The following is a 13,510-nucleotide window of genomic DNA, read 5'->3' as shown; positions in this document are numbered from 1 at the left end:
TCTGTTGCTACATAGCATGTATGTAGTCCTGTGTTATAGCCACACCATTTCATTTTTAGATATGCTTGGTGTTGCTGTTGGCATGCTCTCCTGCACTCTTCATTGAACTAGGATTGATCCCCCAGCTTGATGGTAATGGCAGAGTGAGGGATATGCCAGACCAAGAGATTACACTACTGCTGATAGTCCACAGCACCTTATGGATGCTCAGTTTTGAGATGCTAGTCTTATTCTGAATCTATCCCATTTAGCATGGTGGTGATGCCACACAAATAATAGACCGTATCCTCCATGTGAAGATAGGATTTCCTTTCACAAGGACTGTTGTGTCAGTTGTGGGAAAAATGCCACTTTGTGAAACAGGCTTGAAGGTTTCAACAATACAGTTTTATTTAACGAAGCTTCGTGGAGAAAAGGCACTGGCACTCCACAGTGCTTCTAGACAGCTACCTTCTCTCAATGAGACAATAGGAGCGGTCCATCTTTATACCCTTTACACAATAGATGGACCAGACATCTAGCCATTATCATATCGTTGTAATCAAGTAGGTGATCGATCGTTAAACACATCGTTATAGACAAATACAGACAGATACAGACATAAGCATGTTAACATCGCATTGTTCTATGAATGGATACATTTCCTACGTCAGTGACTATCAATGACTTTAGTTTCGGTCTATTCATACAGTAGTTTACAGTAATTGGTTTTCCTGCATTTTGTATTCCCGATCCCACCTGTAGCTAATCTCTTTACCAGACCCTTTTGTCCCTATTTCTACTGGCTTCCTGCAGTATCTAATTACTGCATATTTTAATTTACAAGTAGTTGTCTGAGTGTCTTTAATCCTAAGTAATTGTCTGGGCTAAGAGTCAGTGCCTGTTTGTGGTCTTAACTCTTTATGTGCCAGGCAGTTATTTTTAAAGTGTACTCTTCTGTATATTTTTCCCACTTCATGTCCTACCAACATTGTCATGGATAAATGTATCTGAGACCACTAAATTGGTGATGACGAGGTCAAATAGGTTCTCTCTCCACCTGCCAGTATGTCCTTCAGGACTCAACCAGCACAGTCTGTATTTGTATCTGAAACTGAACTGTTGCTTCCAGCCTTCTGACTTGCTGCAGACTGTCTATAGTGTTTCTCTAACTGCAACCCAAATAGCAAGGATAATAAAATAGGCGAGATGATGGCAAAGCGGTAATGTCACTAGACTAATAATCCAGAGACCCAGGTTAATGCCTAGGGGCCACGGGTTCAAAATCCCATGGCAACAGATGGAATTTAAATTCGAATACCAGAAAAATCTGGAATTGAAGCTAGATTCAATAATAATGTCATAACCTATCTGGTTCACTCATGTCCTTTGAAGAAGAAAATCTGCCATCCTTACCTGGCCTGGCCCGGCCCACATGTGACTCCGGATCCACAGCAATGTGGTTGACTCTTTCCTCTGAAATGGCCTAGCAAACCACTCCGTTAAGGGCAATTTAGGATGAGTCTCAAATGCTGGCTTTGCCTCTGACGCCAACATCCCAGGAAATAATAAAGAAAAATAAAACCTGCTGGGGCAGAAATTGGGCAGGTTCGGGTCAGCTGCCTGCATTATATCCTGCCCAATTTTAGTCTCCAGTGAGGGGACTCCACTGAGTTAGGTTACAGAAATCCCAAAATGTTCTGCACACTTTAATTCATCCATACACTGAAAATAATCTTTGTATTTTAATTATTCTGGCTTGGGTGGTGGGCATAGTTTAACAATTATTCAGGCATACCCGTTTGCCATAAAGGGACTCAATGAAGACTCCCCAAGCTTTTACGAAACAGGCCAGAATCTTCCTGTTCTACTGAAAATCAGTGGACTTTTGGCAGGTCCCATCACACCCATTGTGGCAGGGCCCAGCCTTTTTAATCAAAATGACTGAAGATTATTATTATAATCAGGAAAATATAATTTAGAAAATGAAGCAAATATGGTTTTGTTGATTTGCAGTCTATACATAGTATACCTGCATAGTATTTTTTAAATTCTAGATATTCTGTTGAATGACAGAAAATTGTACTTAATTATTTAAAACTTATATTAGTAGATTGTTTTAATGCATATTTTTCTTTTATCAGGTACTTTCAGAGATTGGTGCATAACATTTCCTTCACAAGATATAAAGAAGTGTATGCAGCTGCTGCAGAGGTCCTTGGGCTTGTCCTGCAATTCTTAGCAGAAAAAGTGAGCGCCTTATGTTTAAAAGTACTGGTACAACTTCTCCATGTTTTTGGTGAATCTTTTCATGGTGCATTGTTTTCCCTTATATCAGTTACATGATGGGGTGAGCAGGCAGATGTGGATACGATTATTTTTGAACATGTATGCTTTTCTCATTTAAGAAATTTCATGGCCTTTTCTCTTTAGCTTCCTGTAGCAGATATCATTCCTGAGAGGGTAGAGAAGAGTCTTTCTCACATGCCTGCCAGCATTGTTTTCTCTTCCAAGATTGGAGCGATATGACTTTTCTCTGAAGTTTTTAACCTGGTCTCTGACCCTGCAGTGGCAGAGATAAATAGTAATGTAGCTGTTTGAGGAACTGTTGTCATCAGCCGATATGTGATGTATAGCAGCATGAAGTTTCAACGATTCGATTCTGTTATTACAAATGTAAAATATCTTGTATATGAACTAGATATTCATATATTCACATTCATTCCTCACAGTAACTATGAAGATTGGAGAGACAGTTTAACGCTTTTGCACCTACTGAACTGAGTTCCTTGCATCTAGTATTGATAAAGCATTGAATTGCACTTTTGAGATGCATCAGGATAGGTCCCCAATGCCATACTGCCTTCACGGGAGTTTCCCAGGGTGGGTTGGGGACAACATCAATAGCCCATTTCACAGAGTTGGGCAACCAATTAGGTCAATTAAGGCCCGACTTACAGGCTGTTTTTCAAAGGCAATGGAAGTTTCCTGCTGTTGGACTAGCCGCCACCCAAATGTGGGGCTAGGAGGTTAGTGCCACTGTAGGCTGCAAAGCTTGCAGGGGTTGAGGAGTGGCCACAGGCGTTGCTATTCCTTAATTGGATGGTGAATGTAGCAGTGACCGATTAGATGCTGCCTTGTAAGTTGTGCCATAGGGCAAGCTGCTGGCAAGTGTAGGTTCAGTACCCCACCCACATGGACCCAGCATCAAGATTCTGAGGCCTGCAGGGAAATTCTAGCCAATGTTTCTATACTTTGCTATAATAATGATTTCCCCAGCACTAAATAATTTTGTGATTGCCACTTGTTTTGATATTAAGCACTTGCAGGCCAGCTACAGAGTGATGTTTTCATTATTATGTTGCAACAATGCTGTTTAGGCCTGAACTTGCTTGACTTTAGAAGATTGAGAAAAGAACTAATTGAGGTATGTAAGATACTAAAGGGAATTAACAAGGTAGATGAAGAGTGGAAGTTTCCCTTTTTTAGACCTTTTACAACCAGAGGCCATTGGGGTGGCAGATTTAAAACAGAAATGAGGAGGAATTGCTTCACTCAAAGAGGCATGAATCTGTTGAATTCTCTACCCCAGAGCACAGAGAATGTTAGAACGCTAAACAAATTTGACGAGGCGATGGATATGTTTTTAATTTGTAGTGGCTGAAGGGTTATGGGGAGTGGGCAGGAAGCTGGAGATGAGGCTGTGATGAGATCAGCCATAATTGTATTGAATGGCAGAGCAGGTTCAAGGGGCTGAATTGCCTGCGCCTGCTCCTAGTTTTTTTTCTTATGTGTTTTAATCCCTACTTCACATTATTCTCCACGGGGAGAGAGGGAAGAATATAAAACTATGGAAACAACAACAAATTGTAAAAGGAAAACTCGAGGCATTTTCCTTTATAGGATGTGGACGTTGCTGGCTGGACCAGCATTTATTGCCCATCCCTCATTGTCCTTGGGAAGATAATGTTGAGCTGCCGCCTTGAATTGCTGCAGCCTTGATGACACAATTTTTTGTCGTGGATGGAGTTCCAGGATTTTGATTCAATTACTCTTGAATATCTACCAAATTCCATTGTCCATCAGTGACAGGAAAACCTTTCACTATGATGGATAATGGAGGTTTCACTGTAGCTCTGATGCGTGATATAAATATTACTTTTTTAACCAGTTTAAACTATTACACTCAATAGAACTCCAGACTGGACCAATTAGGGCTTAAAGTAACATTATGCTTCCACTATCATAGCTTACTTATAATGGTTTTAGCATAACATTTGTTTCTGCATTGTTTCTTTGGATTAAACATAGAGCATTTTATTATCTTATTAACATTTTTGGACTGAATTTGGAGTCATGTCAGGAGAACAGCATTAATTCCCATATCTCAGACAACACAAGCACAATAACATGAATATGTTTGTATATAGTCTCATCTAATTTAACAATTGGACCTTATTATAACTCTTTAGGTCTGTTTTCTGCCTGGCAGGAGACCAGATTGACAGATTGGCTGGCTGCTTGATAGGAAAATCAGTGGTAATGGGCTGTAGCTGAGAATTCTTGGGAATGCTCTGGAGAGGGGTGTTTGAGTCAGAGGGCTGGGGAGGGAGGCCATTGTGGAAAGAAGAGAGCGAGAGATCAGGGCATGGGGCAGTCATCATTGCCGACGTGGGGAGAGAGAGGCTGCAGTCGGCGAAGGAGAGACTGAAGGCTTCAATGGGTTGAGAAAGGAGGGGATGAGTGGGGCGGAAGTACTCCTGCTCCTCCTGGCCTACAAGGAGTGCTGTAAGAAGCACTTCTGTCCCTCAGCTGGAGCTCCTACTTCAAGTTCTCTGAGCATTGGGAAAAGTCCACATCAACTATTAAAATTAAAGCCGACTCCCTGTTGTACAGTGATAATATTTAAATAAGTGTCCTGCATCGCGAAGGTGAAGTTGCACACCCTGAAATCCACAATCATGAAAGTGCAGACATATTTTGTCCCCCCCCCCCTTCCATCCATCATGGTCAGGATTTTCTTGAGATCTATGTATAACTTCAAGTAAAATACCCTAAAGATAGCAACCCCTCTCAAAGGTTTGAATATTATTCACAAAACCTATCGTTAATTAATAATCCAATAGCATTAACTGTTCAAGAGGTTAAAGGAAGATTTGTCTTCAGTAAACACCCAAGCAGACTAAATAACTCAACAAAAGTCTCAAAGCCCTCCAATGATCCTACCTAAACATGTCCATTAAGTCAGCTGACCAGTACATTTCCGAAGAAAAGTATTCGATCTGTTTTTCTTGTTTCACAGATGCTGCCAGTCCTGTTGAATATTTCCAGCACTTTGTCTTCATTTCAAATTTTCAGCATTCATGGTATTTTGTTCTTGCATTAGTTTAAAGTGGTTCCTCTTGGTCAAAGTAATTTCACTTCATTTATTATTGCAGGAAAGTAATGTAATTCTTGTGTTTTTTTTGCCCAGCTGTTGGTATATAATGTTGTCAGAGTTAAATATTACAGCCATATTTTTATTTTGCAGCAAATGGATGTTGTGATTCTTGATTTAGTTGCTAAAGAATTACAGCAACTTCACAACACGAAGGAGGACAAGTTTATTGTGTGTTTGAGTAAGATTGTGAAGCATTTCCCACCTTTTGCTGACAGGTAATGGTTTGAAATTTGTAATGCATCCTGAAAAAACTTAACTTTAAAGTACAAATCCTACTGTTCCAATTGAAAAGATTTAGTGTAACAACTTGACTGTTGCAGCCAGTTTCATTTATATTGTACATTAAATCTTTGGGTGGAATACTGAAGCAGATTCTGAACTGAACCCACTCAGGCTAATTTAGGCCAATTGAAACATTTTGGTTTCACGCCACCTTTTTCTCTTAAATATTTGAATCGGTTTCTGGTATTTTGGGGGTGGATTAATGATGACTACAGACAGGTGGCAAAGTTTAAAGTTTATTTATTAGTGTGACAAGTAGATTGACATTAACACTGCAATGAAGATATTGTGAAAATTCCCTAGTCGCCACACTCTGGCGTCTGTTGAGGTACGCTGAAGGAAAATTTAGCATGGTTAGTGCACCTAACCAGCACGTCTTTTGGACTGTGGGAGGAAACTGGAGCTCACGGAGGAAACCCACATAGACATGGAGAGAAGGTGCAGACTCCGCATAGACAGTGACCCAAGCCAGGAATTGAATCCGGGTCTCTAGTGCTGAGAGGCAGCAGTGCCTCCCACTGTCCCGTTTCTGTTGCTTTTTCATGTTTAAATGAATTTTGCATTGATTAAACTGAAAGGTAAAAATTTTTCTACTTTTGAATCCTGGTGTCAGTATGAAGTATTCACAGGTTAAAGCACAAGAAAATGCAAAGTCCCTTTAAACTGCCCCCTCCTTCACCAAAATGTGCCTCAGCTCCAACTCCTGAACAAATTCTTAAACTACACCAGCAATTATTAAATCCTCACTGACTGTTATTGCTGTTTACAATTGTAGAACCGCTAGAAATTTGTGGAGTCTATTTAAATTGCATCCATGTAGGAGCGTTGGCCCTGTTGTGCTTAAACCTCCAGAGTGGGACAATGAACCCATGACCGTTTGACTCAAAGGAAGTAGTGAACTGAGCCACAACTGAACATTACATTGGTCACGAACCTTCAATGACCTCTGGACTGTACCCTTCAGAAACATTTTCAATAAACTAATAATTGCAAGATGCCGCAAAATATATTTTTTAATTAAATCTTCAGTCCAGAAGTAGAGCTTACATTAAAATCAAGCCTCATGGTGATGTTGATTTCTACATGCTATTTGGTGCTCACTTAATGAGGTTACACGTGGGCAGCATTGATGGTGTGCAGGGCTCGGGTTTTTTTGTCCAGCAGAAGCAGAGATTGCTGATGAAAAGTGCTCAGACTAGTACAAGATGAGAATTGGATGATAGTTGGATGGGGTAAATAGGCTCATCCTTATTTTCTTGGCAACAGCTGCATGATCTTGCATACAAACGCATGAATTAGAAGCAGGAGTAGACCACTCAGCTATTTAACAAGATCGTGGCTGATCTCATTGTAACCTCAGCTCCACATTCCCACTCTTTCACCCTTTTGGTTATTAAGAATCTTCTACAATTTTCATGTATTTGGATTCGAGGTTTATTTTACTCTTTGGAGTTCATTGAATAACTGGAAGATTTGTTTGTCTAATTTTAGTTATTGTGGCTTTGTTATTTCAGGATTAGTAGGGGTCTCCAACTAAACAGTGCCAAAGGTTGATGAAGATATCAATATTTTAAATGGCGGAGGAGCTGTAAAGATTTGTTTTGCTGTTTGTTTAATCATTGATAGTTCATTTAGGAGGGGATTGTGCAGCCTTATTGCGGGATTGCTTTCTGATCACTTAATTAATTTCTTATTAATCGTGTGCTTTCACAGAATCTGCTGTCCAGTTATGACATCTTGCAATGCCTAATTTTACTTTGTAAATCAATGTATTGGATGTTTGATTTTGACTGGACATTGAATTATTTTGGATTGAATTGAAAAAGTTTGTATTAATATTTGGCGTTCTTATGTGCTTTGTGTACTTTTGTTTTCAAGGTTTCTGAATGCAGTATTTTTCCTATTACCAAAGTTGTATGGTGTGCTGAAAACACATTGCCTTGAGGTGGTGATGTATCGGGCAGAGGAGATATCCGACATCTACCTACAGCTCAAGAGCAAGGACTTTGCACAGATCATGAGTCATAGGTAAGCAGATGGACTATCTTGGTTAGGTTGCATGAGTATCTATTTTCTGCAACTGAACAAATTTAATGATCTTTTTAAAGACTTTAGCACAAGTGCATTTTTACTTTCTAATTCATTAGGTCTGTACTGGTCTTCCCCTGGGTGGCTAACTTGCCCTCTGCTTCTGTCAGTGTAACTCTTAAACTAGTGTGAGGAATTACGTCACAGTGGCAGAGCATAACCCTAATTCATCCCTCCTTGTCAGGAGGGAAGTATCTACTGCCACTTGACATCCTTCTCAGAGTTTTATTGAGGTTGTAGACTCAGCGATGGGGAATCTCTAGTGCTAACCCACTGACATAGCACATTGTGCTATAATACCAGATTTGCTGTATTACATAATGTTCCCCCATATGTTACATTTCTTGCATTACAAAATTAGCTACAGTCCCTCATTATCTGTAAGGCATTTTTAGATGTTCAATGGTCGTAAAAGGATTTATATAAATGCTTGTTTTTTAAAAGTTTCTGTAGATGTCATGCATTGTCAAAATAATTCAATTTGTTCACATGCTTCAATCAACTTAGTATTGCATGCTGCAAGAGTAATGATGTGCCAAAGATGTGCAGGTTAGGTGGATTGGCCATGCTAAATTGTCCCTTAGTGTGTTCCAAGATGTCTAGGTAAGGGGGATTAGCAGAGTAAATATGTGGAGTTACGGGGTTAGGGCCTGGGTATGATGCTCTGTTGGGGGTCAGTGCAGACTCGATGGGCCGAATGCCCTCATTCTGCACTGTAGAGATTCTATGATAATGTGACTTTTGGCCTGTAGCCACTTATTGTTGTTAGAATGGCTCCTTAGTGAACTCTGATTACTCAAATACTTGGAAACAAAAAATTTTCAGATGTTTGAGTGTGCCATAGTTACATGATTACTTTTGACGTCACTGAATATTTAAACAGATTCCTACTTGCAAATACAAAACAGCACCCTGTTTTCTGTAAGTAAACTTCAACTTAAAATTGAAAAAGTTTCATTTTTCTTGTAGGACGTGATTTACCATAAACATGTATTTAGTATTAAAATCCTGTTTGTAATTAATTGAAAAACATTGTTGAAGTAAACTGTCATTTTTGTGTAATACAATGCAATTTGAAATGTTCTCAACCGAAAAAGGCATACAGCAGTCCACACGTGGATGCACTGCAGGATCATCTTGGGACACTGAAACTTCTGTTGTGATTTATGATGGTGAAAAGGAATATATGACTGCTTGAAAAATATTACCAGACTTTCCTGATATCTTCGCGGTAAATGCACCACCCAGAATGAAACTGATCCAATCCACTTGGTGTTCGGGTGGATCTCCGGTCTGTGCTCGGCTGATCTCATTCAGGACAGGTGTAGGAGCACTATGCAGTTAGAGAGAAGAATTAAGAAATTAGCTGGATTTTCAGGCCCTTATCCTTGTCCAACATCTGATGATGAAGTATTGAGTCTGGTTATGGTGTCCCTCAATTATTGAACAGATTGACATAGAATCAGGGTTAACAGGCAAAGGATAATTAGTTGGATAAAAGTACTACATATTCTAATCATTCATTTCTTTATAAGGGATGAAGAACGACAGAAAGTTTCTTTGGACATAGTATATAAGGTTAAAGCCAAACTGACGTCGACAGAACTGAAAGAGATGCTGAGTTCAGTGATGGCCTTCATTTCTCATCCGTCTCCCATTTGTCGAGAGAGACTGTACGATATTCTGATGTGGATATATGACAATTACAGGTATGGAATTAATAACAAAAACCTATATTTGATTTGGAGTGATTAACGTTTTCGGTGCTACCTCATTATAAATCTATTTGACTGAAGGAAGCATTCTATGGAGCATACTGAGACCTGTTACACTTCAATTATAATATTTTAAATTTTTTTGCATGTTTGATTTTGTAACAATGTAAGTTTGGCAGGTTGCACCTAATTCTATATTTGTTGATGTAATAGCCATTTTTTTGTAGTTTGTATCCATTTTGTATTATTTTCTCATTCTGATCAACATAAACAGCAAAAAACAACAAATTCATCAAAATATTCTGGGAAGTTCACAGATCATACTTATATAATTGGTTAGTTAACATTTCTAAGATTGCTGCTGTTTCTGGACATGCAGTTTGAGTTCTGCATTAATGTTGGAGTAAGGACTGGGAGACACGGTATTCGAGCTAGGGAACACAATAAAATAAGGGTCCCCCATTAAAGATGGAGATGGGAAGAATTTTTTTCTCAGAGGGCAGTGAATCTTTTGAAATCTCTTTCCCGGAGAGTGCAGGAGGGAGGGTCTGTGAATATTTTTAAGGCAGGGTAAATAGATTCTTGATTAACGAGGGAGTCAAACATTATTGGGGGAGGTAGAATGTACAGTTGAGGCCACATTCAGATCATTCTTGATCTTATTGAATGGTGAGCAGGCTTGAGGGGCCAAATGGTCTACTCCTGCTCCGAATTTGTATGTTTGGATTTCACCTGGACTTCGGTGATCGGAATTTCCACCTTCTGATGACAAATTCTGTGTGTCATTGTGCACACATTTGTGAGAGGAAGAAACTTGAGATTTTTACCCTGCTCCTGTGGATCTCTGGTACTCCACAGTACCATGGCTATTGCCAAGGCAGACTGACCCTTCATCTGGTAAGATCATAGAAACATAGAAAATAGGAGCAGGAGTAGGCCATTCGATCCTTCAAGCCTGCTCTGTCATACAATATGGTCATGGCTGATCTCTATCCCGTTGATGCCTTTAGAGTATAGATATTTATCTATTTCCCTCTTAAATATATTTAATGACTTGTCATTCAACAGTATTATCATTGTTGAATCTCCTACCATCAATATTCTAGTGATCACCAAGTGTATAGACTTAACCGAATCAGCTACGTGAATACTGTGGCTATAAAAGCAGGTTGGAGACTGAGGATGTTCTGCAGTGAGTGATTCAGTTCCAAAGCCTTTTCACCACCTATAAGTTATAAGTTGAAAGTGTAGTGCAGAGCTGTCCACTTGACTGGATGAATGTAACTCCAACATGTGTTCAACACCATCCAGGAAAAACATCCTGCTTAATCGGCATTTTATACGCCATTCAACTGGCACCAGAAAGGTCCCTTTCCCTCTCCCTTCAACTAACCAGCAGCCCACAGTGTCAAACCTGTCAGGTTGTATGTTGAGTGCTGGCCTCTTCTGCAGCCTGTTAAATCTGAGCAATGGCAGAATAATGCTCTTAAGTGGGTATTAGTTACCCTCTTAAGAACCTCAATTGAGTGATTGGCTGCAGCCCATCCAACACCTTCCCTGCCGTCCACTAAATCATGGCGGGGGTCAGGTCAGTGGTGGGCCTGCTATCAATTCCATGGTGCCTTATTTTACAGATCCACCTTCCTGCTTTCTGCCCACAGGTGGCCTGTAAAATCTAGCCCATGGTGTATTTCAATGTCAAGATAACATGGAATAATAATTGAAATAAACTTGAGGTGCAAAGGCAAAATACTACAGATGCTGGAAATCCGAGATAAGAACAGATATTTTTGGAAATGTTGAGCAGCGATTTTGGAGAGAGAAACAGAGTTAACATTTTAGGTTAATGACCTTCCATTGGAACTGTTCTGATTGCACGTCATTCACTCGAAATATTGGCTGTGATTTTGCACCTGCATTCGTTACAAGTGCAAACGGCAACATGGGTGCAAAATATCGCGAGAGTCTCGCCAGTGAGATCTCATTTTTTGATTTTCCCGCTCCCTCGCTGGTGGCATTTTAATATGAATAGAGAGCTTCCCTTTCATATCGTTTCTCCTGCATTTGGAATTCACCCCTCACCAACGTGACGCTGTCAGCAGAGTTTACAACTTTTAGCTATTAACAAACATGAAGCTATTGAAGGGAATCTGCTGGGGTGCACAGGTAAGTATAGCCCCCGAGGGGAGGGGGACATGCCCAGGCAATGCCACCACTGCCAGGGCGGGCCCTATGGGGAGATCAATTGAGGGAGGGGTTCCCCTTGTGCATGGGGAGCAGTTCCTTTTTCCATCAGAGGTCAGGGTGCCATTTAAAAAATACCCTTTGATTCAGGATTCCGAACTGCTGGCTTTTTCTCACCTCGCCCCACCAGTGTGATGGTGTGAGCCACGCCACCAGCATTTTTTTCCCAAAGTGTTTAAAAATATGGTGGGAAAAGCAAATAGAGCAATTGGTGAGCTACATAGCGTTTTCCTTGCCTGAGCCAACACTTGTAAAAAGAATGGAAAATACGACCCATTAACTCGTTTCTCTGTGTACCAATGCTACCTGACCAGCTGAGCGTTTCCAGCATTTCCTGCTTTTAATTTCAAAATGATGAGGTGCATCACCAGTATAGTAAATATGTTATAATGCTATCCGTGTTCTGGATCACCAGGGTTCACTAAAGACATGCATGGGAAATGTGCAGAGAATATCCTACAGGGATGAACCCAAGAGATAAGGCACTGAGCCATCAGGAACAATAAGAGCAGCTCATTTGTGTTTGGGGAGATGATGATTAAATGAAAGCTCCATCAATCTCTATGAAGTGTTAAATGGTGAATAAATACTTTGAACTCCTGAAACCAGAATAGTATTTCATCATAGTGAGGCCCAATAGGCCTGGATAATTTAAGCTTCAGTGAATGAAAAGTAGATTCAAAACAAATTAAAAATGAATAAAATGTTGAAAGTGTCATTGGATGCTTGGGCTGGGCAGGTTACCATATAAAATAGACAAGTTTGATGTGCTTAATGACCATTTCTCATCTTTGTTTCTTTTTCCTCTGGAAATCAAAGCTAGACTATATCTGTTGGAAAGTTTCTTCACATAAAAAAATACATTGGTCAATTAAAACTTTGTATGTCCAGAAGTGTGAATGAAAACCCAGTTATTAGCTATGGAAATTTGTTTCTAAGTTTGTTCTGCAGAAAGTTAGCAGAAGAAAAATGTTCCAATTATGAATGCTTTTTGAAGTGAATGAGGTAAATCCCCTTCCCTCTCTGCAGAGACCCCGAAAATCAATCTGACCTTGAATCAAAAGAGATACTCATGGCAGCAACAGATGCATTACTTCAGGGACTGACTGATGAAAATCCAGCACTACAGTACGTAACTAATAACTCACTTGTTAAACATTGCCAAAAGTTAGATCATTCATAAATATTCACAGTTCTTGTAGAATCTTGTCGGTTCGCATTTATTACTTTTAGAACATAGAACATTACAGCACAGTACAGGCCCTTCGGCCCTCTGTTGCGCCGACCAGTGGTACCAATCGAAAGCCCCTCTAATCTACACCATTCCAATATCATCCATATGTTTATCCAATAACCACTTGAACGCTCTCAACGTTGACGAGTCCACCACTGCTGCAGGCAGGGCATTCCACGCCCTTGCTACTCTCTGAGTAAAGAACCTACCTCTAACATCTGTCCTATATCTCTCACCCCTCAATTTAAAGCTATGTCCCCTCGTGCTAGCCAACACCATCCGAGGAAAAAGGCTCTCATTATCCACCCTATCTAATTCTCTGATCATCTTATATGCCTCTATTAAGTCACCTCTTAACCTTCTTCTCTCTAACGAAAACAACCTCAAGCCCCTCAGCCTTTCCTCATACGATTTTCCCACCATACCAGGCAACATCCTGGTAAATCTCCTCTGCACCCTTTCCAACACTTCCACATCTTTCCTATAATACGGCGACCAGAACTGTACGCAATACTCCAAATGTGGCCG

The 13,510-nt window shown here is 40.1% G+C and overlaps 1 protein-coding gene across 8 annotated transcripts in view; it reads left to right on the top strand.

Annotated features, from left to right (window-relative positions):
* prkdc (protein kinase, DNA-activated, catalytic subunit) overlaps window positions 1-13,510 on the top strand; it is a 219,777-nt gene that overhangs the window by 118,852 nt on the left and 87,415 nt on the right. For all 8 annotated transcript variants that reach the window (XR_013498316.1, XM_078216124.1, XM_078216123.1 and 5 more), the window contains exons 52-56: window positions 2,124-2,229; window positions 5,510-5,634; window positions 7,580-7,729; window positions 9,325-9,498; window positions 12,778-12,876. Coding sequence is in view for 7 of the 8 variants with exons in the window: in XM_078216124.1 (XP_078072250.1) it covers window positions 2,124-2,229; window positions 5,510-5,634; window positions 7,580-7,729; window positions 9,325-9,498; window positions 12,778-12,876 (654 nt within the window). In the remaining variant the exon portion in view is untranslated. The remainder of the gene's footprint in view (window positions 1-2,123; window positions 2,230-5,509; window positions 5,635-7,579; window positions 7,730-9,324; window positions 9,499-12,777; window positions 12,877-13,510) is intronic.

This window comes from Mustelus asterias, chromosome 7 (assembly GCF_964213995.1).
Source record: "Mustelus asterias chromosome 7, sMusAst1.hap1.1, whole genome shotgun sequence".
Taxonomy (NCBI): Eukaryota; Metazoa; Chordata; class Chondrichthyes; order Carcharhiniformes; family Triakidae; genus Mustelus; species Mustelus asterias.
Note: the sequence above shows the minus strand (reverse complement) of the source record. Positions and strands in the feature narration are given on the sequence as shown.